Genomic DNA, 25,947 nt, shown 5'->3' with positions numbered 1-25,947 from the left:
ACAAGCACAAGGAAGAAGTAACCACAATAATTTCTTCCCTAACCTCAACCCTACTAACAAACTCCACAAGGACATCTCATTACAAAACAAGATATTTAATCCTTGATACGTACATCCCATCCAAACATCTGTACGTCCAACTTAAGAAGACAAAATTTATAACAATTCATACTCGTATCCACACTAGGTACGTGCATAGGTCAACATCATGCCTTCAACCAAACACTTCAACATCCAAAAGGACCTCACTTCCATAAAACAAATCTCACCGACTCATCAGAGTTAAATCTAGAGGTCTCTATTCCTCGAAGATTACAACCTGCGGAAACTAAACTTATTCTAATACGAACTTAGAAGACAACTCTACCGTCCTACAGACATACACGCTGTCTAGACCCCATACTAAGACATACCCAATGATTATACCAGTACCGAAGAGTATATGATGGGGATCCGCTGCAGACGGGCCATCACTCGGGGAGTACTGATTATCACTAAATATGTACCTTACGCTCTGATACCAAACTGTCACGCCCCGAATTTTGAATAACAAATTCAAATCCGAAACATGAATTAATACAACTCACATAAATACAACCTGAATTTTTTTCTCAAAACAACCACACCTCACATCGCTCGATATTACATAAACCAAATCTCAAATTTGTTTATTACAGCACACTCTCACCAAATTATATTGTAAGGCTCAAATGAGCATAACTCACCTCACAATTACAATTGCTGTAAAACTAAAACAAATTCTCTAACCCGCACGATCACCGTCCTGATTCTCCTGACCTGTAGGATTACCCGCTACACAATTTGAATAGTGTACCGGGATTGCAACAACACAAACCCGGTAAGCTTTTGACAGCCCGTATGAGTAAACAAGGAATTGCACGATTTTAAAGTAACAATTCAATTTCAGTATCTCTTAGCATAATAATTGAAGTGCACAACGTCACTTCAAGCATCAATCAACACACGTCTCATCATGACTACTCAAAAACAAACAACTGTTTACTCAATATATACTCACAGGCTTATGATTAAATATATTAATCATCCCATACCGTATATTATACTCACGTCTCAACATGACTACGCAAAAACAAACAACTGTTTACTCAATATATACTCACAGGCTTATGATTTATTTATATAAATCATCCCATGCAGTATATTATACTTACAGGCTTATGATTAATTATATTAATCACCCCATTCAGTATATCATACTTACAGGCTTATGATTAAATATATTAATCACCCCATTCAGTACGTATATCATACTTACAGGCTTATGATTAAATATATTAATCACCCCATTCAGTATGATGGCAGACAGACTAGAGCTCTAACTGAATCGTAGAGTGTCACCTTGGCCAAGGTTCACCCTTACGAAAATATTTGCCTCAAATCACTCGACTCCTCATTTAACTCATCTCAACGACTCAACTATTGCACTTTACTCAATTACTCTTTATCACACTCAACTCAACCTATAAGATAAATTATATCTTCTAGAGAGTAATGCTCGAATAATAACTCATTTAACCATATCAATACTTCATCCAATATCACACCATCCAATATTTATTCCACATAAATATTTATATATGAAACCATTCCCTCAGGAATGATTACTAACACCACCATAGTTCACATGAAATAAAACAAAAATTCATTTTATAAATAAATTCATTTTACTTACCTATGGACCGTAGTCGAACAAGTCCATATAATTTAAAACAAATATTTATTTTCATAAAACAATTTCCACAATTTCCCAATTAAATAAAATCACCGAATTTCGGTTCGTGAATGAACCATGTGCGATTTACTCACCTCGATATTCCCGCTGCGTCTTCAATTCAACACAATACACACCAAAACCGCTCACCCAAGGAAGACCGTCAATCACCTCACAACATTTTCAGATCGGATGAACCCTAGTTTCCAAATCGTGCGAATTCGATCACCACAGCTCGATTTGATGCAACCCACCTTAGGATAAATGATCTACATCCTCAGGAGTGCAGAATCCCTTCAAGAAAAATGGCAAAAGGTGACCGGAGGAGGGAGAACAATAGTGGCGAAGTGAGGCGATTTCCAACTCGGCTGCACCATGTTCTTCGACTTGCAGAGACCACCACGATGGTTATTTCCCATCGATGTCTTCTTGAAAGTTTTAAAGGACTTCAGGGCGAACGAATTTGCTTTTGGAAGCAAGTCGATTAGAGGTCTGTGGAGGGAGATATGGCCGGACAAAGGAGAGCCCAGAAAACGGTGGGGGAAGAGCGATTTTGTCGTTGGCAGTCCCACTTCTCGGTCTCGATTCTTCTTCTCCAGCTCGTTTCAAGTTCGATTGGTTGCCCAGACTTCATGTATAGACCAAGGCGAGCAAAAGCCCTCCAAGAACTCGGCCAAAGGTGGCCGGAGTTGGGAGAACGATGGAGGCGAAAGGAGGAGGCGCGGCTGGGCTCGGGAGAGAACTGGGGAGGGATTTCTGGAATTCTGGAAATTCTGTCCTTGTTTGCAATTTCCGGAAATAGAAATGTATTTATACCAAAATGGAAATATCTTCAAAAATCCATAACTAATTCACACGAACTCCGATTTTCGCGTTCTCCATATGCACGAGTTCGTATCGACGAGCTCTACGACTTTCATGAAGGAAATTTTCCCAAATTCCGTAAGCATAAAAAGTCAACTTTTCACGAGCCCCTAACTTATGTTCGTTTTCGAATAAAACTTGTTTGAACTAATTCCACCACTCCTCCGAGCTTCGTATTTTCTCCCATGACCACAAAATCATTTCCAAAATGTCATCGGAAATTAACTTGAATTTTCGGGGTATTACAAGATCCACAAAGGAAGTCTAGAATCCAAACAACCTCGTAGGAGGCATGAATCAGATGGTGTCTCTGGTTATCCTGAAGAATTGCCAAAGAGCATAACTGAAAAGGGCAAACAACATGTGAAACCAAACAGAAGGCATGACTCTGGGGATGAGTCTGACTTTGACAGCAGAACGGAAAGGAGAAGGAATGGAAAGAAGAAGTAGCCAAGTTGAGCAGCAAAGGAATCAAAGGTCAGCCGCAGGGTAGATCGAGATTATTTTGATGTGGAGAAAGCCAACAATGTTAGAAGTGGAAAAAGCATAAAATCGTATGATAGTGATTCTATTTCTGACTATGAAAGATCCAGAAAAAGTAGAGGTGCAATAACAGAAAAAAGTAGAAGGAGTGGTAGGAATGATACTAATGATGATGATACTAATATTGGGAGGAGACCTGCAAGGGTTGAAGAGGGTGGAGGACGTGGAAGGCACAACAAGAGTGAACTGCAAAAAGGAAGGAAAAATGAAAGAGATGAAGAGGATCATGATTATAGAAGGCCCAGGGAAGGTCTGGAATAGGAACTTGGAAATAGAAAGCGTGGTACTAGAGAGGAAGAAGGGGCAAATGAGGATATTGAGAGGGATAGACATATCGATTACAGAAGAGCAAAATATGATGGAGTCTAGAGCAAGTGAGAGGAGAAGGCATGAAACTAACATAATGAAGAGGAGCGTAAGTCTAGAAGGCATGGAGAAGATATGAAGGGGAGCGTAGAAACAGATGACATGGAAAACTGGAGGAACAACGGGGAAATAAGGAGATTGAGAGAGATAGACGGGATTCCAGATCAATTTTGAGGAGAAGGTATGAGAATGACAAAGTACAATGATGTTGTGACTGATTCTATGGTGTGTTGTACTATCCTCTGTCAATCTTAACATTCACTGTTTGTTGGAAGGCTTTTGATTTTATATAATATTTTGAGGGATCACATGCAAATTCATAGCACTACGTGCATCATATCAGCAAACTATTTCAAATATTATGAGTTCCCATTCAAACATCCAAATCAACTTTTGTTCAATAGAAATGTTCGTGGTCGTGTCACTATCTGTTGCATTTGTAGTGTCTAATAATGTCAGTCTTGAGTCTTTTCCTTGTATCAATGTTTGATCCTTTGCTGCTCATTTCACTACAAAAAAGAATTCAATTCGCTTCACCAATTTGCATCGGCGTGCAATTGCTGTCGCTAAAGCCTACTCTTTTGCTATGGCAAAACTTGACCATCGCAATTGTATAAAAGTTATGCAACCGTATTATTTCCCGTCGCTAGTTGTGGTCGCCAGCCTCTATGGTTTACTTCGGCAAGAATTTGCCGTCGCAAGCTAATAACAATTAGCGACTGCAAAAGACTTGCCGTCGCGTTATCCTAATTAACTCTACTCCGCCCTCTTTCGTCTTTCAGTTCTTTGAGCCCATAACTCCATCTCGATCTGATACCTCGATGATTACCCAGATCTCCTCCTCGTCTCCTCCTCTTTCCATCACCTCCTTGAGCTATTTTCCTCTCCAGATCTTACCAAATCCAGCAGAATACAACCGACAACTAAATAAGCCGATTTAGGTCAACTCCATCGAGTTTATCAGGAGATCTACCAACCAATCGTTCCTCTCAATGTCAAAAACCTAATCTAATACATTTCACCTCACCCACCTGCAGCCCCAATCGGCTGCAACGATCCCGAGTTCACCTATCTCTTCAAGGTATCATCTTCATGCTTCTAGCTCTAATATATGACATTTTGTTTACAATTTGCGTTAACAAATTGCTAGGATTTGTAGCTCAAACTAGACATAGCTAGTTGCTCTTCATCAACCGATTTACTTCTGATTTGTTTGGGTCACTGTGAATATCGACGCGGCGACGACGAATCACCGAGGCGGGAAGGCCGGAATCTCTGACTGGACCGCGTATATCTATGGTTTATATAAACCAAGGTATTCATGATATTATAACAAGGTATTTGTGGTTTATATCTGCTTCTGCTTCTCTTCTTCTGTAGGCTTTAGCTACTTCAAAGGCTGGTGGACCGATTCCCTCCTTTAAAGGCATTTCATTTTGTCCTTGACGACACTGATGAGGTATGGCATTGTAATCTCATCTTTTGTTACTTTGGATCGATGTTTGTTGCAACTTGGAACCCATTCGTTCAGTAACAGTAAGAAAAGTGTATTCTGTGATTCATTGATTTGTAGTATTATAATGACAAGTTAGGGGATCGAGAGTAAACTGTTTTGTTCAGTTATGTTTCAGGGTGAGGATAACTTATGGGTTTAGTTGATAAAACTGTGTATTATGAGTGAGATAACTATACCTTATTGTCTTAGTTGATAGAACCGTGTGTAATGAATAAGATAACTTGATGTATTATCGAGATTTTGTAGGTGTTCTTGATCCTGGTAGGTCTGGTTTCAATTGTTTCATGAAATATGTGCATTTGTAATTTTTGTACTTTACCCATATACATAAAGTAGCCTAGTATATGTTATGAATTCTTTGTATTGCAGCTATGTTTATTCTTTTGGAATTACCTAACTAGAAGGATCCTATATGTACAACATTTCAATATCAGATTTGCTTTCTGTTTATTCTGGCTGGAATTGCTTAAGAATGCTAAGAGTAGCAGAGGTGTGCTTTATTTACTTGGTCTTTAATTAGTTACCTACAAAATCTCATATGTACACTCACGTATATGCTTTTGCAACCCATCCTCTAGGTGAAAGGTGCTAGGCCTGTAATATAGTAGTTCCCTTTCCTTTGGATTTGATGTAAGGTTTCTGATTTTGATGGTAGATCATTGAGTTAAGAGAAAGAAGACGACAGATTGAAGAACTTCGTTGAACAAGGTGAAATTTGTGCAATTGGTACTATCCTGTAGTGATTCATTAATTTCTACTATGGCTTTTCAATTGATTGTTTATATTTTGTATTCTTCCAGTTTAGTTCTCTATCTTATTTTTGTCATTCTTAATGAATAATTGCAGAATCTGTTGGAAATTGATATCCGTTGTAGAAATATGGTGTTCTTTGGAAGAACTTGAGTTGTTAAGAGTGAACAATGCTGGGTTATCAGTTTAGGTTACTTAAGAAAGCAAGATATATATATATATATATATATAGTGTTTTGAATTTGAAGATATATGTATAATGTTTGATAACCATTTCAGTTTAGGCATAGCAGTGGCATAATAATGAAAGAGTACCTGCAAGCCCTTGATGATTAGTTACTAAAATTCTTTGTCTACTTTGTTTCAGGCGTAGCACTAGCATAAGTATATATATAATTATAATTGTTGTGAACTGGGAAAGTTTGGTGTTTGTTGATGATAGTTGCAGATTATGATTATTATTACCAAGGATAAATATCTAAAATTTAAACTACATTATATATTTGAATGCAGTGATGGCACCAAAAACTATAATGAGAGGAGCAAAAAGATTGTTAGAAGAGTGATGATGGAAATCGTGACAATGAACAAAAAATTCAACAAATTTCGTATGGTGAAGATTTTGTTACAAGAAGAACTACATGTAATCGTGTTGATCAGATTATATCATGTAGATGGAAAAGAGGTAGGTCTATTTTATGCTTTTCAAAATGTTGATCTATATAAGTAGTTTTAATAAAAGAATGATGTTTGTTTGGACAAATCAATTAATTGATGTTGTTTGATTTCTGGTTATAGTATCTCATCCAGAAACTGCTGAAGCATCAGAGAGTAACAGCCAAGATATCATTGCAGCTCCAAATGAAAATGCACATATGATTACAGAAGGTAAATTTTTTAATTAATTGAATATATAACATTCATTTTAATCATACTTTTGTTCAGCTCTGTTTACTTTTTCTGTATCAAGGAGCATATTACTCTTCAATTTTTATGTTAAGCTATCACTACAAAAAAGAATTGTTTGGCTTATATGTAGCTATATGTAGTTTTGAACATTGAATTTTTGATGTTTCACATAAGAGATAATACCTGGTACGTTCTCCTTCTCTTTTTCTTGAATATTGGATTATTATATGTTCTTTCTGGTATTTGTTCATTGCTCTTTTTATTTGTCATTTTCATGTTTGGTTTTAAGCTCTCTATTTCTTCAATGCGGGCTATCAATACAATTTCATTAAGTACATATATTACTTTCTATTTTGATATTCATGGAAATATGCAGAAGTATAATGTTAGCACCATTCATCAGACCTTAACATATTCAACATCTCAGTTGCCCTTCCTTTTGGCTTAGCAGCCCAGTAGAATAGTTAATTAGATATTTTCCCAAGTCTCCTAGACGCGTGTTGAGTACAGCTGTAATGAAATGGTCCCTAATAGTAGCTACCTTATATGCTGTATTTCCCTTCAGTATCGGATATGAATGAAAATATGAAGCTTTTCTGAATTTCCTTTCCTTTTCTTATTGTTGTCTCTTTATCATATAGGCTGAAAAGTAGCTGAGCTCTAGTTGGATTCTCATGCGAGCTAGTAGTCTCGGAGTACCTACAACTATTGAATGGCTGAATGATGTTTTGGCCCCTGGTGGGAGAGTTGGCATTGACCCTGTGAGCAATACTTCTTCTCTTAAAATGGGTGCTTCACTTATCTTTTTTACATGTTTGCATCATTTAGTTGTACTGTTTTTATTGGCTTCTTGAATTGGTTACTTTTGTATATGGATTTCAATTACCTCTTCAATTCTAATCAGTTACATGAAGCACAAGGTGACTGATTACTTATGTCTTGTAAATTGAATAGGTTCTGTTATTACTCTCTTAAAATGGGTGCTTCACTTATCTTTTGAACATGTGTCGTTTGTTTTGCAGAGAGGAAGTGACATTCCACATTCACCTGTTATGTATGCACATCTGATTGTGGAGATCGACAAAACAAAGTTATATGTAGATACTTCCAAAGTAGGCATGAGGTGTAGGATCACCTGGCGAATGCGGGTTTCAGGCCATATGACTCCATTCTTTCTAAAGTAGAAAGGTGAGTTTGTGAGCTGAACCCTTTGTGCATAGTGAACATTTTTTCACAAAAGTGGTGATCTTGTACATGTAATCACATTTACAGCTTCAATAGCAGTCATAGTCCAATGACAGATTATGACTTCTAGGCTGTAATAGTTAGGCATACCTTTATGTCTTAATTATGCTTCTAGCCTGACCTTCATTTCTTTTAAGAGGAAGGTGAACTCATTTGGTACTTAGGAACACAACAGATTGGCATCTAGCTGAATTCGGCTGAGATACATAATCGTTGCAAGGCTCTTTGGGTTGCTGGTAATGGATTTGCAGAAGAGATTAGGTTGGTGAGGAATTGGTCTTAACACTACATGTATTTTAACTTTGTGAATTTCATGTATTTGAATATTGGTGAATATGTATTAAATTGATATTGAAAATTAATCTAATGTATTTATTTCTTTTTTGCCCAAATAAAAATTTAAAATATTATTGCATGCAATTTGCATGCCAGATTTTTTTTTATTAATAATTCACACCTTGCGACGGCAATGTTCCCGTCGCGAATGACCTTTCGCTACGGCAAAATTTCCTTGCGACGGCGTAAATACCGTGGCCAAAATTCATGCGACGGCGTAATTGTCGTCGCAAATAGCAATGGCGACGCCACCAACGACATCGGCAATTTTGCCGTCGCAGCCGTCACCGTTGGTCTTTTGCGACGGCAATTTGGCTTTTGGGGACAGCTTTGCGCCGTGGCCAATCGAATTCTTTTTTGTAGTGTTTAGTTCTGAACTAAATGTTTTATTATCACAATATAACATTCATTTGCTTGAGTTTGTTGTAGGTTACATGGCCTCAGAACTTTTGTAAGTGAATCAAGTCGTGTACTGTTGAGAGTTGCACTTTGTGCCCCTGGTGGCAAAGATGGAGTTGTGGATGAGTGTATCGTTGGCATACTGAATTCTACTGTTTTTCTTTGGTCTGTATGAGATCATGTAATACAGTATAAAATCACAGTAAGGTGGTTTTTTAATATTGGGCTAAATACTGTTTAATCTATGAACTTTTGTTGAAAAAACACTTCAGTCCCTCGCCTTTTAATTTGACACGTTTACTCCTTATTTTTTCAGTTTTACACCTAATAGGTCCATTCCGTTACACTCCGTTAAATTGTGCCGTTAACTTCCTATTTTAAGGATAAAATTACTATCATAGCCCTGACTTTCTCTTTCTTTAATTTTTTTAATTGTTTTTATTATTCTCTTTAATTTTTTTAATTATTTTTATTATTCTCTTTAATTTTTTCTTTCTTTAATTTTTTAATTGTTTTATTCTTCTCTTTTATTTTTTTCTTCTGATTCATACTAATAAAATTACTAATTTTTTTAAAATTATTTTTATTCTTCTCTATTATTTTTCTTCTCTTTTAAGGATAAAAATTACTATTAGAGTCCCTCCCTTTTTTCTTCTGTTATGACTAATTTTATTGGGTGTTTGGGTGAGCCGGAGAAGTGATTAATTTGTTGCTTGATGCCAATAAAATTAGTCATTACTTTTAATACGGCTTATATTAATTTTTTAAATTATTTTTATTCTTCTCTTTTATTTTTTCTTCTGATTCGCATCAATAAAATTACTAATATTTTTTAGTTATTTTAATTCTTCTCTTTTATTGGTGCCAATCAAAAGAAAAAATTAAAGGGAAGAATAAAAATAATTAAAAAAATTAATAAAAGTCATATTAAAAGTTATGACTAATTTTATTGGCCTCAAGCAGCAAATTAATTTCTTCTGCGGTTCACCCAAACACCCCATAAAATTACTCATAATAGAAAAAACAAGGAGTAAACGTGTCAAATTAAAGTGAATGATAACAATAATTACAAAAATTAAAGAGAAGAATAAAAATAATTAAAATAATAGTAATTTTATTGGTATGAATCAAAAGGAAAAAAAAAAAAAGGAAGAATAAAAATAATTAAAAAATAAAAGAGAAGAATAAAAATAATTAAAAAAATAAAAGAGAAGAATAAAAAAAATTAAAAAAATTAAAGAAATAGAAAGTCAGGGCTATGATAGTAATTTTATCCTTAAAATAGGAAGTTAATGGCACAATTTAACGGAATGGATGTAATGCCCCGTACCTTGGAATTTTTACTAGTTACATTTTACCATTATTGATCGAAGAGTGACTTTTTCTTTAGTCCGGTAAATTAGGAAATTTCCTTGAGAATGCCGTAGTATACGAAAAATCGAGTTCGTGGACACGTAGTTTGTTTAAATCGGATTTTCTACGGGAAAGTTATTACCAAAATGGAAACTACTATTCTTGGTAAAGGTTTTTAAATAAGTTTTTTATTTTGGGATAGAGGAGAGAGAAGTCAAAGCAGCCCACGGAAGGACAGACCCGACCTTCCCCTCCTCCTTTCTTCTCCTTTGCGTCATTTCTGGTTTTCCGGCGATTTCGTCGCCGTCCGGCCACCCCAGGACGAACCGCTTGGCATGGCGTGATCCTCTCCTCCTTCTCTACCTAGTTATCTCGTTTTGATCGGTGGAGGAAGATTTGAAGGTGTTTGAGACTGTGAATAGTACCGTGAACAGTAACTGTCGAATTCTTGGGTTCTTGTTTGATTTTTTTTCCAGACATTTCTACTTGAATTTGGTTGTTGTTGCAGGACGTACTGATCCCTCGAGCGAGGAGGACACGGGCAGGCAGCAGGGTTAGCTGTGAGACTCACCGTGAGTGGACTTTTATTTTATTTAAATAATGCATGCAGCATGGTATTAAGTTTTTATTTGTATACTATTTGAGTAATTGTGATCTTTGTGAAAAGAGGAGAATTTAAAGAAAACAGTTGACAAGGAGCTTATCTTTGGCGCATGCTTATATTACCTAGTTGGCAGTCCCTTCTAGGTAATAGTCTGGTTGGCAGTCCCTTCCAGACTATATTCCGGTTGGCAGTCCCTTCCGATGCGTCATCTGGGTGGCAGTCCCTACCAGATGGCATGAGATGGTTAGTTGGCAGTCCCTTCTATCCACCGCCTCCTATTCCGGTTGGCAGTCCCTACCGATGCGTCATCTGGGTGGCAGTCCCTCTCAGATGGCATGAGATGACTAGACAGCAGTCCTTTCTAGTCATCGAATGAGTTTTTCTTGAAAAGAAATGGGTTGGAAACATTGTGAAATCTCGCTGCATGTTGGTTTTGTTAACAAGAGAAATGGGGAAGCATTCAATTAATTGTTTCATAACTTGTTTCAGTTTTGTCCACTCACTCTAACGGTTTTAAATGTTTTCCCCTGGGCCCTTCGTTTTCAAATGCCCAGATTTCAGATTGGCCGAGATCGCGTCCAGGAACTAGAGGCTTGGAAATCAGCGCTTCCGTTTTGTTCGTAGGTTATTACTTAACCTACCTTGTATGATATCGGCTTAGTTATGTAGAATTGCTCTGATAACCCTTTTAAATTTAGAGAGTGTTAATGCTTGAGAATATGTTATCTTATGGAGGTTAACGTGGAATTCGTACTTCCTGAATGTAATATATACGCTTGGAATGTAAATATTGGAATGTATCTATGAGTGTGAGTTAGTTTAAAGCATGTCCAGGTTTTGTAAACTCTTGGGTAGTCCATTTTAGGGGAGGTTCTGCCGATTTTTCGATAGGATTTCACCTAACGTGGACCCCGCAGGCTCGAGGCCGGGTTTCGGGGTGAAACTTGGGTCGGGTTCTGTCAATGGACCTATTGGGTGTAAAACTGAAAAAACAAGGAGTAAACGTGTCAAATTAAAAGGCAAGGGACTGAAGCGTTTTTTCGGCCAAAGTTCAGGGACTAAACAGTATTTAGCCCTTTAATATTTTAGTTGGCCATCTGATCTAGACCTGAGATGTTGTGATCTGTTTCGTTGTTCTTGGCCTCATTAGCAGGATGCAATGGTCTATCCATCATTCTAGTGCTATTTCTCGAACTGCGTTTTTTGTTTTGTTTTTGATGACGGCCCGAACTGCGTTGATAACCATAATTTGTGTAATTGATGAATCACATGAGTTGGAGATTATGTATTTGTTTTGTTTGTTATGAGATTGCCCAGGAGAGTTTTCTTCTGTCCGGAAATTCCTGAAGGGATTGAAAATGGCAGAAAGTTGAGCCTAGGTGGATATTTAACAGAAAGTGAGGAAAATTGAACAATTTACATTGGAACCTAAAATGTGGCAGTACCGGTACATACAAATTTTCAACGCTAGCATTTTGGGCCGAATGGGCTAAATCAACTGATTTTTGAACTGGCCCGTACCGTATTGGGACAACTTATTGGCTTACCGACATTTCAGCTCGGCTCAGCCGTGCCTATATAATATAGCTTGGGATATAAATGATATGTAGTGATAGAGGGCTCTTCCATTAAAGGAAATTTTTTTTTTTGGGTCATTTTAAGGGATCTCTTGTGAAAGTCACTTTTCGATCACATTTTGACATCTCGACCGTAGTTTTTAGGTCCTAATGTATAGGTCACTTCTGCAAATTTTCAACCAAATTGATGATCGTTAAGGTATCTAAATAGATTAAATAAATGGACGAACTAAATCTGTAAAATCTGAACCGTTTATGTTTATAATTGTAAATCGCAGTTATTAATGTCTTAACCATTATCAATTTGGCTGAAAATTTGCAGAGGTGATCTACTCAAATAGACCTAAAACCTGAACGGTCAAGATGTGATCTACTCAAATAGACCTAAAACCTGAACGGTCAAGATGTGAATAAGTGATTGAAAAGTGAGTCTAATAAGCGATCACTTAAAATAGTAAAAAAAAAAAAAAAGATCCCTCACGAGAAGGGCCTTATAACACAATATATATAGCTTCATCCTAGGGCAGCTACATTTAGGTTGTTTTTGGATAGCCTTACACGGTTCCTATATATAGCTTGGGATATAAATGATATATAGCTTCAGCCTAGGGTAGCTACATTTAGGTTGCTTTAGGATAGCGTTGTATGGTTCAATTCTAACGTAGCTTGAAAGGGTGGGTCATGTTTTATAATTACTTACATTCCTGAATTATTAATCACTTGGCAACCATTTTTTGAATAGCTAATGGGCTTAGTCTTACTTCACCGTCAAGAAACGAAAGAAGACTTCCACCTCCAAGTTTAACTCATACGTAGCTCGCTTCTTTTTGGTCTCATATAACATATAATTATATTAAAAATAGTAAAAGACTTCTATTATATTTCTATTATATTAAAGTGGCTTCAAAGTGAAATTTCCCTTGATACATCTATTCAATTTAATTTTTGACCTATTCCGAATATATGGATTGTGCTAAAGATTTAAAACAAATTTTTATCTTTTTAGACAAAATCTTAGAAAAAAAAAACACATTTAAATTTATTCTAGCTAAATGCTTTTTTATTTCTAGAATATTCAATATATGTTTTACATCTTCTATGCGCAAATGTTTCATTTTTATAAGATCTTCTTGACTGTTATTCAAAAGGTCCAATAATGTATGTATGTTGGACCGGCAATCCACTTAGGGAAGATAAATATACAATTAAGGTATAAATAAAGATATAGACGATCTAGAATAATTGTAAAAAAGGTTACGATATTTTTGAGTTGTAAAAATATTCTCCCCCCCCCCCCCCCCAACCCAATGAATATTCTCTTTCTAGTGTTTGGTTTATTCAATTCCAATATTAACTATAAATATTAGGGAGGGTATAAGGACTAATATTATCAGTTAGAATAATTTATGGTTGGCTTGGTTAGACCAATCAAATGAAGTATCCAGGCTCCGTTTAGAAAGAAAACCATTGGTAATAAATATATTTCTGATTACGACTTAATATCATATTTATATCATATTTTAGTTATTTATATTTATTTAGATATTTAGAAATAGAAATGATCTCAAACTGTTAATCAATCGAGTAATATGATAAATGCGTTGAATATTTGTTGGAAGACATGAAATAAATTGAAAAAAAGAAGAAGGGGAAGTCATAGCAAAAGGACGTGGCATTGGGGCATTTGTCCGCCCGAGGAGGGGCTCGCGTCTGATTAGCTAGTTGGTGAGGCAATAGCTTACCAAGGCGATGATCAGTAGCTGGTCCGAGAGTATGATCAGCCACACTGGGACTGAGACATGGCCCAGACTCCTACTGGAGGCAGTAGTGGGGAATTTTCTGCAATGGGCGAAAGCCTGACGGAGCAATGCCGCATGGAGGTAGAATGCCTACGGGTCATGAACTTCTTTTCCCGGAGAAGAAGCAATGACGGTATCTGGGGAATAAGCATCGGCTAACTCTATACCAATAGCCGCGGTAATACAGAGGATGCAAGCGTTATCTGGAATGATTGGGCGTAAAGTGTCTGTAGGTGGCTTTTTAAGTCCCCCGTCAAATCCCAGGGCTGAACCCTGGACAGGCGGTGGAAACTACCAAACTGGAGTACGGTAGTGCCAGAGGGAATTTCCGGTGGAGCGGAGATTATTGCATCCTTCCCAGGCTTCGTTGACGGGATATATGTATAATTACATATACAAATACATAGCAGAAAAGAAATTGGAACGCATGCCATAGTCTCAGAACGCGCTCCACGCGCTGGAAATCTAGAGAACGCCACCGTTCGCCGCTATCCCTGTCCGGCTGCACACTGACGCTGGTGATGGCCTCTGGCCTTGCCGGCGCTCCATGGGTGCGGCCGGACGGGTGTTCTTTTTTATGGGTAGATCTCGATCTAGGGAGCAAGGTTCAGGAGGGGGCATTTTCATTCGTTGTTGGTCGAAGGGCGTGGCTGATTCGTGGTGGAGTGCTGTGATCGGAGCGGGATCTGCACTGGAATGGGTCGGAGCGGCTTTTGGCGGGTATCGGTGGTCGGAAAGCTGGGTGGGTTGGCTGGCTGGAGGAGATCGAAAGCTGGTTCAACTCGGCGGTTTGGCGGGCTGTTTAACGGCGATGCTTGAGGCTGGATGCGGCACTTACGGTTTTTGCTTGATACCAGGTGAGGATCGAGGTGCCGCGGACCTCCGGTGGCTGGACGACAAAGGTGAGGCGGCTGTAGCCCGACGCCAGTGGAGGGATTGTAGGATTGGGGGCGTGACGAAGCAGCAGATGCTCTGGGCCGGGAGGATTGGAATCGACCCGCTTGCTAGCTTGGTTTCTTGGGCTGGGAATCTACCTTCGTGCCCTAGCTGGTGGGTGCTGTTTTTAGTTGTTTAATTTATGTTTGTTGTTATTTCACGGTTGTTGTTTTGTTGAAAATAAGTTCCTACAGGAGTGGTGTAGGGCTAGTTGGGCTTAGTGCCTGGTGGTGCAATCTTTGTGCCTTGTCTGCTCTAGGTAGGCGGCGAGTTCCTTGAATTTGCAAATGGTCGCAACCTCTTAGTGGCAGTAACTTGTCTGCTCTAGGTAGGTGGCGAGTTCCTTGCTTGGTCAAATGGTCGCCGTCTCCTAGTAGCAGGAGGAAACTAAGTGTCATTGGATGTGTTTTCCAGTGGCATCATGATAGGAAAGCTGTGCGTTTGGTAATTATGCTTTGCTGTAATCGGGTTGCAGATCAAGTTATCTTTCCGTCGTGTCACCGCTGCTTTCGAGCAGTTAAAGCAAATAGAGTCGCCAGTAGAGCGCTCTTTGCTAGTTGGTGCGTTGTTGAGTACGAGTTTTTAGTAGAGACTCATGAAAGTATTTCAGGATGTTCTCTAGCTACTTTTTGTAATCAAGGGTTTAGGCTCAATGTCCCCCCCTTGTATTCGACAGTTTCTTTAATCAATGTTATCAAGGCTTGAGGGCTGCCGCACCGCCCTTTATTCAAAAAAAAAAATACATAGCAGAAAAGAATAATACACTTCTATATAAACAAATAAATACACATAAGGGAAATACAGAAAACCTTCCAAAATCAAGTATGGAGGCTAGTTTAACTCCCTGTGCATCTTTTACTTCTGCACAGCTTCTCTATAATTGTATTGGTGGCATCTAAATTTCCTTTTGTTAGGTCTCTGCTGGATCACATGAATGCACCCATATGAATATACTTCTTAATTTGGAAAGTTGCTTCATCAACAAAGAGATCATACAAACAACAGAGGTGTTAAACTAAGACGATGTCTTTCCACACAAGGACAAAGAAGAATTAAATTCAAAAGTCAAAACTAAAGTAACGAAGAATATGAATTTTAGCAAGCTTCTTCTCTGAAATTCTCTTGATACCAATCGGAATCAAGCAAATCATATTGCTATTGCCTATTGACTCTCCTGAGAACTGCTGTTACTTCATCTAAAGCTCCGAGATCAAAATTAGGGATGTATATGTGTGTCAGAAAGTGCTTCTTTCTCCTTCTTTTTTTTTTTTGCCTTCCGGAAGACTCTCGACCTTTCCCTTTCTCGCTAGATTTGCTAGGGCATTCGGAGACTAGTGCGTCAAGGATTTTGGACTTATTTCCGAGCCTGAAGTTACTCACAGAAACATAACAAGCAGAGATCAATTTGTTGTGCTAGCAACTGATGGGGTATGAACAAAACAGAACTAATAATACTTTGCAATTTGAAAAAGGCAGCTAGCTACTTGTGAATTGTGATCGAGTTCCCTTTGGCATTGTTCAGTAACACTTTTGCGCAAAGCGCATTGGTTACAACTCACAAGTTTGTCAAAACTACTTCTGGGAAATTCACTTGAAAACACTATCTGGGAAACTAGGAAAGCACCTGTCACATACTTCTCTATAAAGCATTAAAAAGTGCTTGTACATTAATCTTAGTAGTTGTTATTGATTCAAGTACGTTCGTTGTTTGTAGGTATGGGATGTGATTTCGAACGAAGAAGCAGTGGAAATTGTGGGTTCAACAGCAGAGAGGGAAAAGTGTGCCAAGCGACTGGTGGAATGTGCAGCTGCAGCATGGAGGAAGAAGAGGTGGGGTTGTGCAATGGATGACATTTCCGCTATTTGCCTCTTCTTTCACTCTTCCTCTTTGTCTCAGCAAGTTCACCCCATTAGTACACTTAAATAGGCTAATGAGCAAAGATTATTGCTAGCTGATCGAGAGCTCCTTGTTTATCTTGTAACTTGTTATTTATGGACCATAGTTCGATTAGATATTTAGTTTCCATATGCACATCCCAATCTGAGCATTATCAATTTTTTGGCATGATAGATTTGCAATATTATGCATTAAAAGTGTTCATATCCTTGGCCCTTTACACTAAAGAGTCACTAATTCAAATTAAAAGTGCTTAATTTTCACTAAAATACCAACGGTTTTTTTTTATTGAAAGTAACGTATCGTTACTCTTCTTCTTTGGTTTTTTGACTTTTCCTTTTTCTTTTTGGCAAAGTCTTCTTCTTTAGTTTGATAACTAGTAAATTGACCCGCGCGATGCTGCATGTTTGGTTTTTTTGTTTTTTCCTTCAATTTTCATATGTAATAAATGAATACTTGCAATCTAAAAAATATAGGCACTACTCAGAATATAATTTGTTTTGTTGTTAATAATAGATTAGCAACAAATAAGATACAACAACAAATAAACTTTTTTCATGATTTGTAGAAATTTACAAATACAAAGAAAAAATTATTCTCCTTTAAAAAAAGGGGTGTGAAATTTGCACACCCAATTTTGCAAACCACACACCCTATTATTTTTTAATAATATTTCATCTCACTCAATTTTACACTTTCTAATATACCCTGAAAGTCAGATTTTCCTTTTTCTTCTCTCTCTCTCTCAAACCACGACTGCCCATAGATGACCTCTTGGACAAAAGCGTCGCTTTACTGTTGGTATGAACACTGCTTAAGAACGGTATAGGAGCTTTAGTGTATAGGTAACAAGGTAGCCTTCCGAAAACCCTACCATCGATCGCTTATTTTGATTCAAATCATTATCGCTTTCATTATTATCGGATTGTTTTCATTTGCTGCGGCTTTATCTTCAATCTGTTTTGAGGGATTTGATTGTGTGTGGAGCTCTGTTTGGTTTAGTGGCTAAATGAAGGAACTCTTGATTATGGGTTTTGACTTAATTCCAATGATATGTAGTAGAGGAATGAAAGTGTTGGCTACCCAAACCAAGTTTGCTCCTTTTCCATGATCAACTTGGAGGATTGAGCTCGCTTATCAACTTCGATCATTTGTACTTCTGGGTTTTGATTATTTTGGAATTTTTAATTCTATGTTACCTGAAACTATCTCCCATTTTTGTGAAATTTTGAGGCGGCTTCTGTTTATTCATGTTAAGCAAGTTGTTGTTGGTCTATGAAATTGGTTATTGAAATTTTGGTGTTCCATGGTCTGTAATTGCTTGGAATTGCCCATCATGTGTTTGCTGAAATGGTTCTGTTCTATTAAAAAAGCACCTGCATATGCAAAGTGTATAAAGGAGTTAACTTTATTGTTTCCGGATTGTTGAGCGCATTATTTTGTTTTGTGGAAGATACTTTTGTTGCATTGATTACCTTAAGTTTATGAGTAACTATATAGGGGAATTGAACTTAGCTATAAAGGTTTTAGGTTTTCGTTTTGTTTTGCTGGGGGATTCGTTTGATTTAGGTACTTTGCTAAAAAAATAAATTAGTTAGTCTTAGTATGAGACCGGTTTAATGTGTTATTGTGATTCCTGTTCTGATTACTGTTTCCAAGTAGATGTGGTGAATGGTGGTTTTGTATATCACGTGTATCTCTTACTATCATGATTTTGTTTATTTACACCCTGCTTTTGGATGCTGGTGGTTGTCTTCCAGGCTATGGACCATCAGATAGCAAATGACTCAAACCCTTCAAACCCTAAGCCCTTCATTTTCAGTTTCATTAATTATACCAGAGTCAAATATATTGCCTCCTTTACTTACAATTTACACCTTTCAAATACCAAACTTCCTTTTGTGTTTAAATTTCAATGTGAAGATGCAGATCCTAATCGTTTATTATTGCTTTACCAGAAACTATGGCTTTTATTGTCAACTGTTTTCTTTGAAGGTGCAAACTTTGATTTCATGTCCTTACTCCTTACTAGGTTCTTTGAGTTTCTCTTATTTCCTGTATTTGGTTAGGTTTGCCGTAATGAGTTTTTGATTATGGTGCTTCATTTTTCTTTTTAAAACGAAATTCTCTCTTTTATGTAGTATTATCGATTGAATTCAAAAAGTGATGTATTTGATTGTATAGATTCTTAAGATGACAATACTGCTTCTCAAAATTGCGAAGTTTGAGCGCTTCTCAGTAATTGATTTGTCAAATTGTGTATATATGTGTGACTTGATAGATTTAAGATTCTTAATGGCAGGTCCCTATATATATTTTGGTTCGAGTTAGCATGTCTATTCACTTCTGCTTCCTTCAAATTGGTTTGAGATAACATGTCTAATCACTTCTGCTTCCTTTTAATTGGTTTGAGATAATGCAGTGAGTCATTTTGCTGGTATTCCTTGAGCTGCAACTTTTGATTTGCCATAAACGTTTATTGGAGGAATTGGTTTGGGATTGCTTTAATTGGGGTGTTACTTAATAAAGGCCAATTAAGAAACCAGCCTTATGATAAATTTAGATTGACTATTTTTGTATCTTAATTGTAGACAATTAAGTCTTCTGAATTTTGATCAAATACGACTAAATGGATCAATATATTTAAAATTTTGATATATTTGTTAGTTTATGATCATTAAACAACCCCCAACATATTGTTTTCTTTGGTTTTTTCAATATAACAATATGTGTTCTTTAACGGAAAGTACATATAACTTTTACTTACTAATATTCAGAACTGAGAATCTTAGTCTTTTATTACTGCCAATTCAAAACTGAATGTAGTGACAGCAATATGCAGACTATTTAAAACTATTGACTATGAGCATATTTATAAACTTACCAGATGTATTTGGTTAGGTTTGCTGTAATAAGTTTTTGATTATGGTTTTTTCATTTTAAAACGAAATTCTCTCTCGTATGTAGTAGTATTATTGATTGAATTCAAAAAGTGATGTATTTGATTGTCTAGATACTTGAGATGTATGACAATATAAACTTTGAGCTGGCAAAGTTTGATAATGAAAATATAAACTTTGAGCTTTTATGGAAGCTGTCTTAGGGTTTGTGATATATGTATTGAGTTTGCTGTTCTATATCCTTTTGATCTTTGAGGAATTGTAACATTTGTATTTGTCTGCACTCTGCAGTACATCAATCCTATTATTTGGGCAAGGTCAGACACCCATGCCACCTGCAAACCAACAGCGTCCACCACCTCCCCTTCATTTCCATTTCCAACAGGGCTCTCTGGCACCACCGGCACCGCCAAATGTAGTTCAGCAGGCTATAGGTCAGCAGGGTCCTTATTTATATCAGACACCTATGCCACCTGCAAACCAACAACGTCCACCACCTCCCCTTCATTTCCATTTCCAACAGGGCTCTCCGGCAGCACCAGTACCACCAAATGTAGTTCAGCAGGCTATATATGCAGTCCCACCTCCGATAGGTCAGCAGGGTCGTTTTTTATATCAGCACGGTTTTGTTGCCCCATCTCTCCCTACTCACCAAAGTTCATCTGTTCCGTTCAGTGGGATGCCAAATACAGGGCAATCTTATGGACACCCCACTCCACCAGTCCATGGAAGCACATGGCATAACATGCAACATTCTTCAACAGCAGGAAACTGGAATTTCCAACGGATTCATCCACCAGCACTTGTGACTCCGCATGCTCCTCCCTACCCATACATGTCAAAGGCTGCAGTACCACATGGAGCATTACCCCCTTCAAATAATACTACTTCTGGTTATGCTGCACAAGGACCAACATGGTGTAGAGCTTTGTATCCAGCACAACCACAGGCTGGTCTTCAGCATAATCCACCACCCCCTCCCGCCTCTATTATTGTCAATCCCACTTCATTTGGAACTTCTGGACATTTAACAGCCGGCGCTTCTCAAATGGCTTCCTTGGCTCTCCTACCAGCAGCAAATCCTCAATCACCCTTTGCGCCATTGCCCACCGCTCCTTCACCTTCAACTTCATTGCCAAAGCTTGATGCTTTCAGTTTTCCTAGTCATCCCCACATTGATCATAGGTCTAATAAACTTCTGTTGACTGAAATGAGGCCTCTAAATGCTTCTGACATGGAGATTGAAGGTTAGTAACTTAGTATGCTTTATTTTCCATTTTTTTTCCCTGTTATCTATAAGTCTGTCAAATTTGGTGTATATGCTAGGGAAGGTTGTCATTTGTGAGATTATAATTTCTGATCACCACATTCTTGGTCTCTTATAAGATCCTCTTATAAGAATTTTCAGTGCCGATCGTGGTCTCTTAATTGAAATAACAAATTCAAAGTGTCCTCAATCACATGAGGAGCTGAGTCTTTCACAAAATAAGAAGATGAAGAAGAAGAAGAAGAAGAAGAAGAAGAAGAAAGGGTGTACAACCTCTGAGACGAATGATACAAGTAGTGAAATTCCCTCCCTACAGCCTCAACTTGTAAGACTCTCAGATCAACAAGCACCGCAACCACTTAGAGAGAAAATTACTACAACAACAGAAATATGTTGCCAGTCACATGTGGAGCTGAGTCTTTCACAAAGTAGTAAGAAGAAGAAGAAGAAGAAAAGGTGTAAAACCCCCGAGACAAATATTAAAAGTTGTGAAAGTCCCTCTATACAGCCTCAACTTGTACAGGTGACAGATCAAGAGGTAGAAATGCCTCAGGATTTGAGTTTCTCAGCGAAAAACAAGAAAAGCTGTAAACTCCTTGACTGTAGTACTGAAGTGTGCGACGTTTCTGTTGGTACTTCTGTTCTGGAAAGCAATATGCCAGCAGTTGTTCCATATATACAGCCTTCTATGGAGCAGCTTGTTGTGCAGCCACTTGTGGAGGGAATGAGTACAACAACAAACTCAAAAAGCCCCAAACCTAATGCAGATTTTGGCTGCTTACAAGAAACAAGGAAAAAGAAGCAGAAGAGAAGCCACAAAACCAATGAGAATAAAGAGCTACCAGTGGAAACAATGATGCCAGAAGCAGATCCATCTTTTCAGCCTTCTTTTGCAATGTTCTCTGAACAAGAATTAGAGATGTCACAACCACTTAATGTTGATGCAGGACCACTTGTGGAGGGAATGAGCAGAACATTAAACCCAGAAAAGCCCAGGTTGAATGCAGATTTTAACTGCTCACAAGAAACAAAGAAGAAAAAGCCAAAGAGAGAAATATTAATGGAACCAATGATGCAAGAAGCAGAATCATCTCTTCAGCCTTCTCTTACAATTTCTCTGAACAAGTACTAGAGGGAATGAGCACAACAATAAACTTGGAAAGTAGTCCCAAGCCCAATGTAGATATTAGCTGCTCACAAGAGACGAGGAAAAAAAAATCCAAAGAGAAAGCGCAATTCTTGTGAAAATATAGAGCTATTAGTGGAAATAATGACGCCAGAAGCAGATCTATCTCGTCAGCCTCTTCTTGCAATATTCTCTGAACAAGAGGTAGAGGTGACACATCCACTTGATACTAGTACAGAGTGGAAAGATACCAAGTTTGATGAAGTTCCTTCCTCGTCACATTTGGCTCCAAAAGCTGATACTGAAGTAGTTGCTATCAGTAGAGAGGGCAGTCTTTTGCAGATGGCCCAATCTTCACCTGAAAAATCTATTCTTAAGTGTTCTCAGAAAAAGCTTCTCATTCTTGATATTAATGGGCTACTTGCTGATATTGTTCAGATGGAAGATTCTAACCGCAGTAGTTTTAAACCAGACAAAGTTATATCATGGAAAGCAGGTGATAATGTATTTAAATATCTATAGAGATGTATTCTCTTAAAGTGGTATGGAGCCTCCTCTCTCTTCTTTTCACAGTTTTTAAGAGGCCATTTTGCGATGATTTTATACAGTTCTGCTTTGACAGATTTGATGTGGGTGTGTGGTCTTCAAGAATCAAGTAAGCTTCATTCTTGGACACATGTACCTTTTCCGGTTTCTTGCTTGTTGGTATATAATCTTTTACGCTTGTTTTCAGGAAAAATGTGGACTTGCTGATAGATTTTATTTTGGGGGATTCCAAACACAAATTATGATTCATAAAGTAACTCATCCACTTCATCTTTCTCAATTATATGGGATTATCCTTAATTGTGTTAAACTTTTAGACAAAGTGAATAGACTATTGTGTTATCATCTGCACAAGAGTGAAAAAATGTGATGCAATTATATGAATAATTTGGTACTATGTAGTTTGTAGTATCTAATTGACTCTGTGGTCTACGTAGTCTGTTTGTAGACCAGTATGCGACTTTTCAACCACCTAGAGTCTCGTTTTAGATGTAGATGAAGTTGACATTCAGATGTATTTATATGTAGTTCCAATAAATTGATTATTTTAAAAAAAAAAAAAATATATATATATATATATATATATATATATATATATATTTCGGATATTTCCAATTCATCCGATATCTTTGTTTTTTTATTTTTTCAAAATTTCGATAGATATGTATAAAATGATATTTTAATCCTTACTTGTGCCATGCCACGTCGAATTCACTATTTTCTCAAAATTTCACTTTTATAATTTGAGGTCCGACCCACCTAAATTTTTCTCGTCAAATTGTTATCTTATATGGAATGATAGTGTAGGGCGTCGGATTTACAGTGAGGTTTAGAATTCTAGTACATGATATTGACTACACGGAAGAGGCTGAATGCCGGACCTGAGGTGAAAAAATTAAAATGGACCTACACCTTTGCCCAAAAAAAAAAATCATAACAATTAAAAAGATTCGAACCTAGCTAGGCTAGGAGTAATGTAAGAAAAAGAAATGTAGTGTGCCAACTGAACCAATCTTATTCCTTAGTGAAGGACTTACATTTTATGCTGTTAATATATTTGTTAAATACCTCTAAAAAATCGGATCGGACTAATGGACTGGGTATCCGCTAATCCGCAGGATACGGATTTGGGTTGATTTTTTTTTTTTTGGTTACTAAACGGATTTGGATTTAGGTCAATCCTCTTCAAATCCGGTCCATGTACAGGTAGTGATAAGATAATTTGCATTGCGACTTTGTGAGTTAAGATTGTGGCTTGTGACTTGTGATTTTAGAATGTTGCAATTCACATTCTTAGTTCAGTTACATAGTCTTGAACTGAGTTCAATTGTAATGTTGCAAGTTTGTAACAATGTAACATTAGGTAATTTGCTTGATTTAGTTGCTTGTTTCAATATTTGTAATTTTTTGTATTCAAATGTGTTACAAAGTCACTTTATGAGAAATAGCTGTCAGAAAACTGGAAAGTTGAATTTCAAAAAGGCATAAGCTAAAAACTAAAATTGAGGTCTGTAATTGAGTTTTAGGATCAAAAAGCCGAAAATCCAAATACCCGAATTGAATGCAGTTAATTCGGGTTACACTCAAGTTTGTGATATGAAAAATGCTAGCCCTAACATAGGCCGATAAATCAGGTTTAGAAAAAATTGGGCCCGGACCAACCTGCACGGCCACACCCAGCCCTAAATTAAGTAATCTTTACTTCCATTTTGTTGTTTACTTTTTGGGCCAAAAGTGTAAATAGCAAAACTTCTGGGGCTATTTGGGGAACTCAAAGATAAATGGCAACAGTATAAATACAAAGAAATGAAAAATAGAAACTCTCCCCCTCCATTTTCCCTCCAACAATTTGCCCAAGCTTGACCTTTCGACAATGGCGGACTGGTTTGAGTTAAAGCTAGATCTTCCGGAAGATGTCGTTTTTAAGAAAGCATTGACGGCTAAAGCTCAAGTGGCTTCTACTGACACGAAGCTCCCGGACGATGTGATTCGCAATGAGCCGGAGCAAATGAAACCGTGTGTCATGAAAAAGCATCAAACCGGTGAGGAAATTCAAAATGAAATTGATCAGTTTCTCTATTACTGCATTTTCTATGGAAATTCAAAATTGAATTTTAGGTTTCTCGATCAGTTTCTCTGTTACTGCATTTTTTACGAAATTGAATTTTAGGTTTATTGATCAATGTCTCTGTTACTGCATTTTATACAAAATTGAATTTTAGGTTTTTTGATCAGTTTCTCTATTACTGCATTTTTTATGATTCAATTGTTCATATGTCTATTCAGATGATGTAGCTGTTCACTCGTCAACGCTGCCAGTGATTCGTGTTGAGATGGACTCAATATTCTTGCACTCTAAGTATCCAAAGAGCATTGGCTAGTCTTCGGAGGAATTTTATAATGCTATTACTGAGTTAGAGAAGTATGGGTCTACAGGTACCTGGTTGAGTTTCATTTAGATATTTTTCAGAATACATGCTCTCAGATACTTGCAAGAATTTTATGGATAACTGTCAACAACTGGTGCCAAGGTGTTAAAAACTGAAGTTGTCTTCCATGTGGTGGATCACCGACTTGTGTTCCAAAAACAGGTACTAGGTTGTTTCTTATTCATAATATCAGTAGCCTTGTTGTTAAGGCCTTTATATATGTTCCTGGATTGAGTCTTGATGTAATTGTGTTATGTGGAATTGCATGGTGGACGTATAGGCATGATTTTAGTTGGCAACTGCTTATCATTTAAAAAAAAAAAAAAAAATTTGATTCCATGTTGATCAAACCAATATTTCCTATGTTTTTAGTGTCATTTCTCCTACATTTTACTTAGTTATTCTCTTAACAATATCATTTCTAACTTACTTTGTTGTAATTAGGTACATTTGAGCTCCAAATGCAGGAAATGAGCTCAAAAGTGCTGGAAATGAAAGAAATGAAGGCAAGGAGGAAATGTGGCACAGAAATGATCAAGAAATGGAGAAATGAAGCTTTCCTAATCCTACAAAGAGAAGGAATCCCAATTGAAGTAGGAATCCTAATGCAACTAGGAGTGAGCTTGGAAAAATGGTGTTCGAAAATGAGAAATGACAGAGTCCCAGTTGGACTAGGAAACTTGATGACACTAGGAGTCATGGTGGTGCTAGGAGATGCTGTGGCTTCAAGATGACTCAAGATTGTTCAAGAATGTTCTAGAATGCACAAGAAATTTCGGCAACAAAGGAATGGGCTTTGAAATTGTCCAATTGAGAAGCCTGGCCCAAAGAT

General features: G+C 37.3%; 1 protein-coding gene and 3 long non-coding RNA genes across 10 annotated transcripts; all 4 read left to right on the top strand.

Annotated features, from left to right (window-relative positions):
* Window positions 1-2,870: 2,870 nt before the first annotated feature.
* On the top strand, window positions 2,871-8,909 carry LOC133717255 (uncharacterized). Of its 7 annotated transcripts, none has more exons than XR_009849487.1 (8): window positions 2,871-4,607; window positions 4,686-4,985; window positions 5,698-5,750; window positions 6,306-6,477; window positions 6,591-6,680; window positions 7,343-7,462; window positions 7,724-7,889; window positions 8,712-8,909. It is a non-coding gene; the product is annotated as an uncharacterized LOC133717255 (long non-coding RNA). The 7 variants fall into 7 exon arrangements; XR_009849486.1 differs by lacking the exon at window positions 8,712-8,909 and adding an exon at window positions 8,084-8,330; XR_009849485.1 differs by lacking the exon at window positions 8,712-8,909 and having other exon boundaries at window positions 4,784-4,985; window positions 7,724-8,330.
* A 1,332-nt stretch (window positions 8,910-10,241) lies between these two features.
* Window positions 10,242-11,465, top strand: LOC133717861 (uncharacterized). Its single transcript, XR_009849982.1, has 2 exons — window positions 10,242-10,606; window positions 11,193-11,465. It is a non-coding gene; the product is annotated as an uncharacterized LOC133717861 (long non-coding RNA).
* A 4,791-nt stretch (window positions 11,466-16,256) lies between these two features.
* LOC133717968 (uncharacterized) lies at window positions 16,257-17,061 on the top strand. Its single transcript, XR_009850047.1, has 2 exons — window positions 16,257-16,378; window positions 16,665-17,061. It is a non-coding gene; the product is annotated as an uncharacterized LOC133717968 (long non-coding RNA).
* A 3,144-nt stretch (window positions 17,062-20,205) lies between these two features.
* On the top strand, window positions 20,206-23,083 carry LOC133713802 (uncharacterized). The gene is made up of 3 exons (XM_062139833.1): window positions 20,206-20,340; window positions 20,423-20,994; window positions 21,134-23,083. The coding sequence occupies exons 2-3, from the start codon at window positions 20,427-20,429 to the stop codon at window positions 22,144-22,146; spliced, it is 1,581 nt and encodes a 526-aa protein (XP_061995817.1). The 5' UTR covers window positions 20,206-20,340; window positions 20,423-20,426; the 3' UTR covers window positions 22,147-23,083.
* Window positions 23,084-25,947: the final 2,864 nt, after the last annotated feature.

The sequence above is a fragment of the Rosa rugosa genome, chromosome 6 (assembly GCF_958449725.1).
Source record: "Rosa rugosa chromosome 6, drRosRugo1.1, whole genome shotgun sequence".
In the NCBI taxonomy this organism is placed as follows: domain Eukaryota; kingdom Viridiplantae; phylum Streptophyta; class Magnoliopsida; order Rosales; family Rosaceae; genus Rosa; species Rosa rugosa.
The sequence above is the reverse complement of the archived record's forward strand: the minus strand, read 5'-3'. Positions and strand labels throughout refer to the sequence as shown.

What these genes read in the sequence shown, in the direction of transcription:
- LOC133713802 (XM_062139833.1), top strand. Translation starts at nt 20,427, where the DNA reads ATGCCAAATACAGGGCAATCTTATGGACACCCCACTCCACCAGTCCAT. An exon ending in TTCTGACATGGAGATTGAAG is followed by an intron (nt 20,995 to 21,133) that starts GTTAGTAACTTA and finishes GTCTCTTATAAG; the next exon opens with ATCCTCTTATAAGAATTTTC.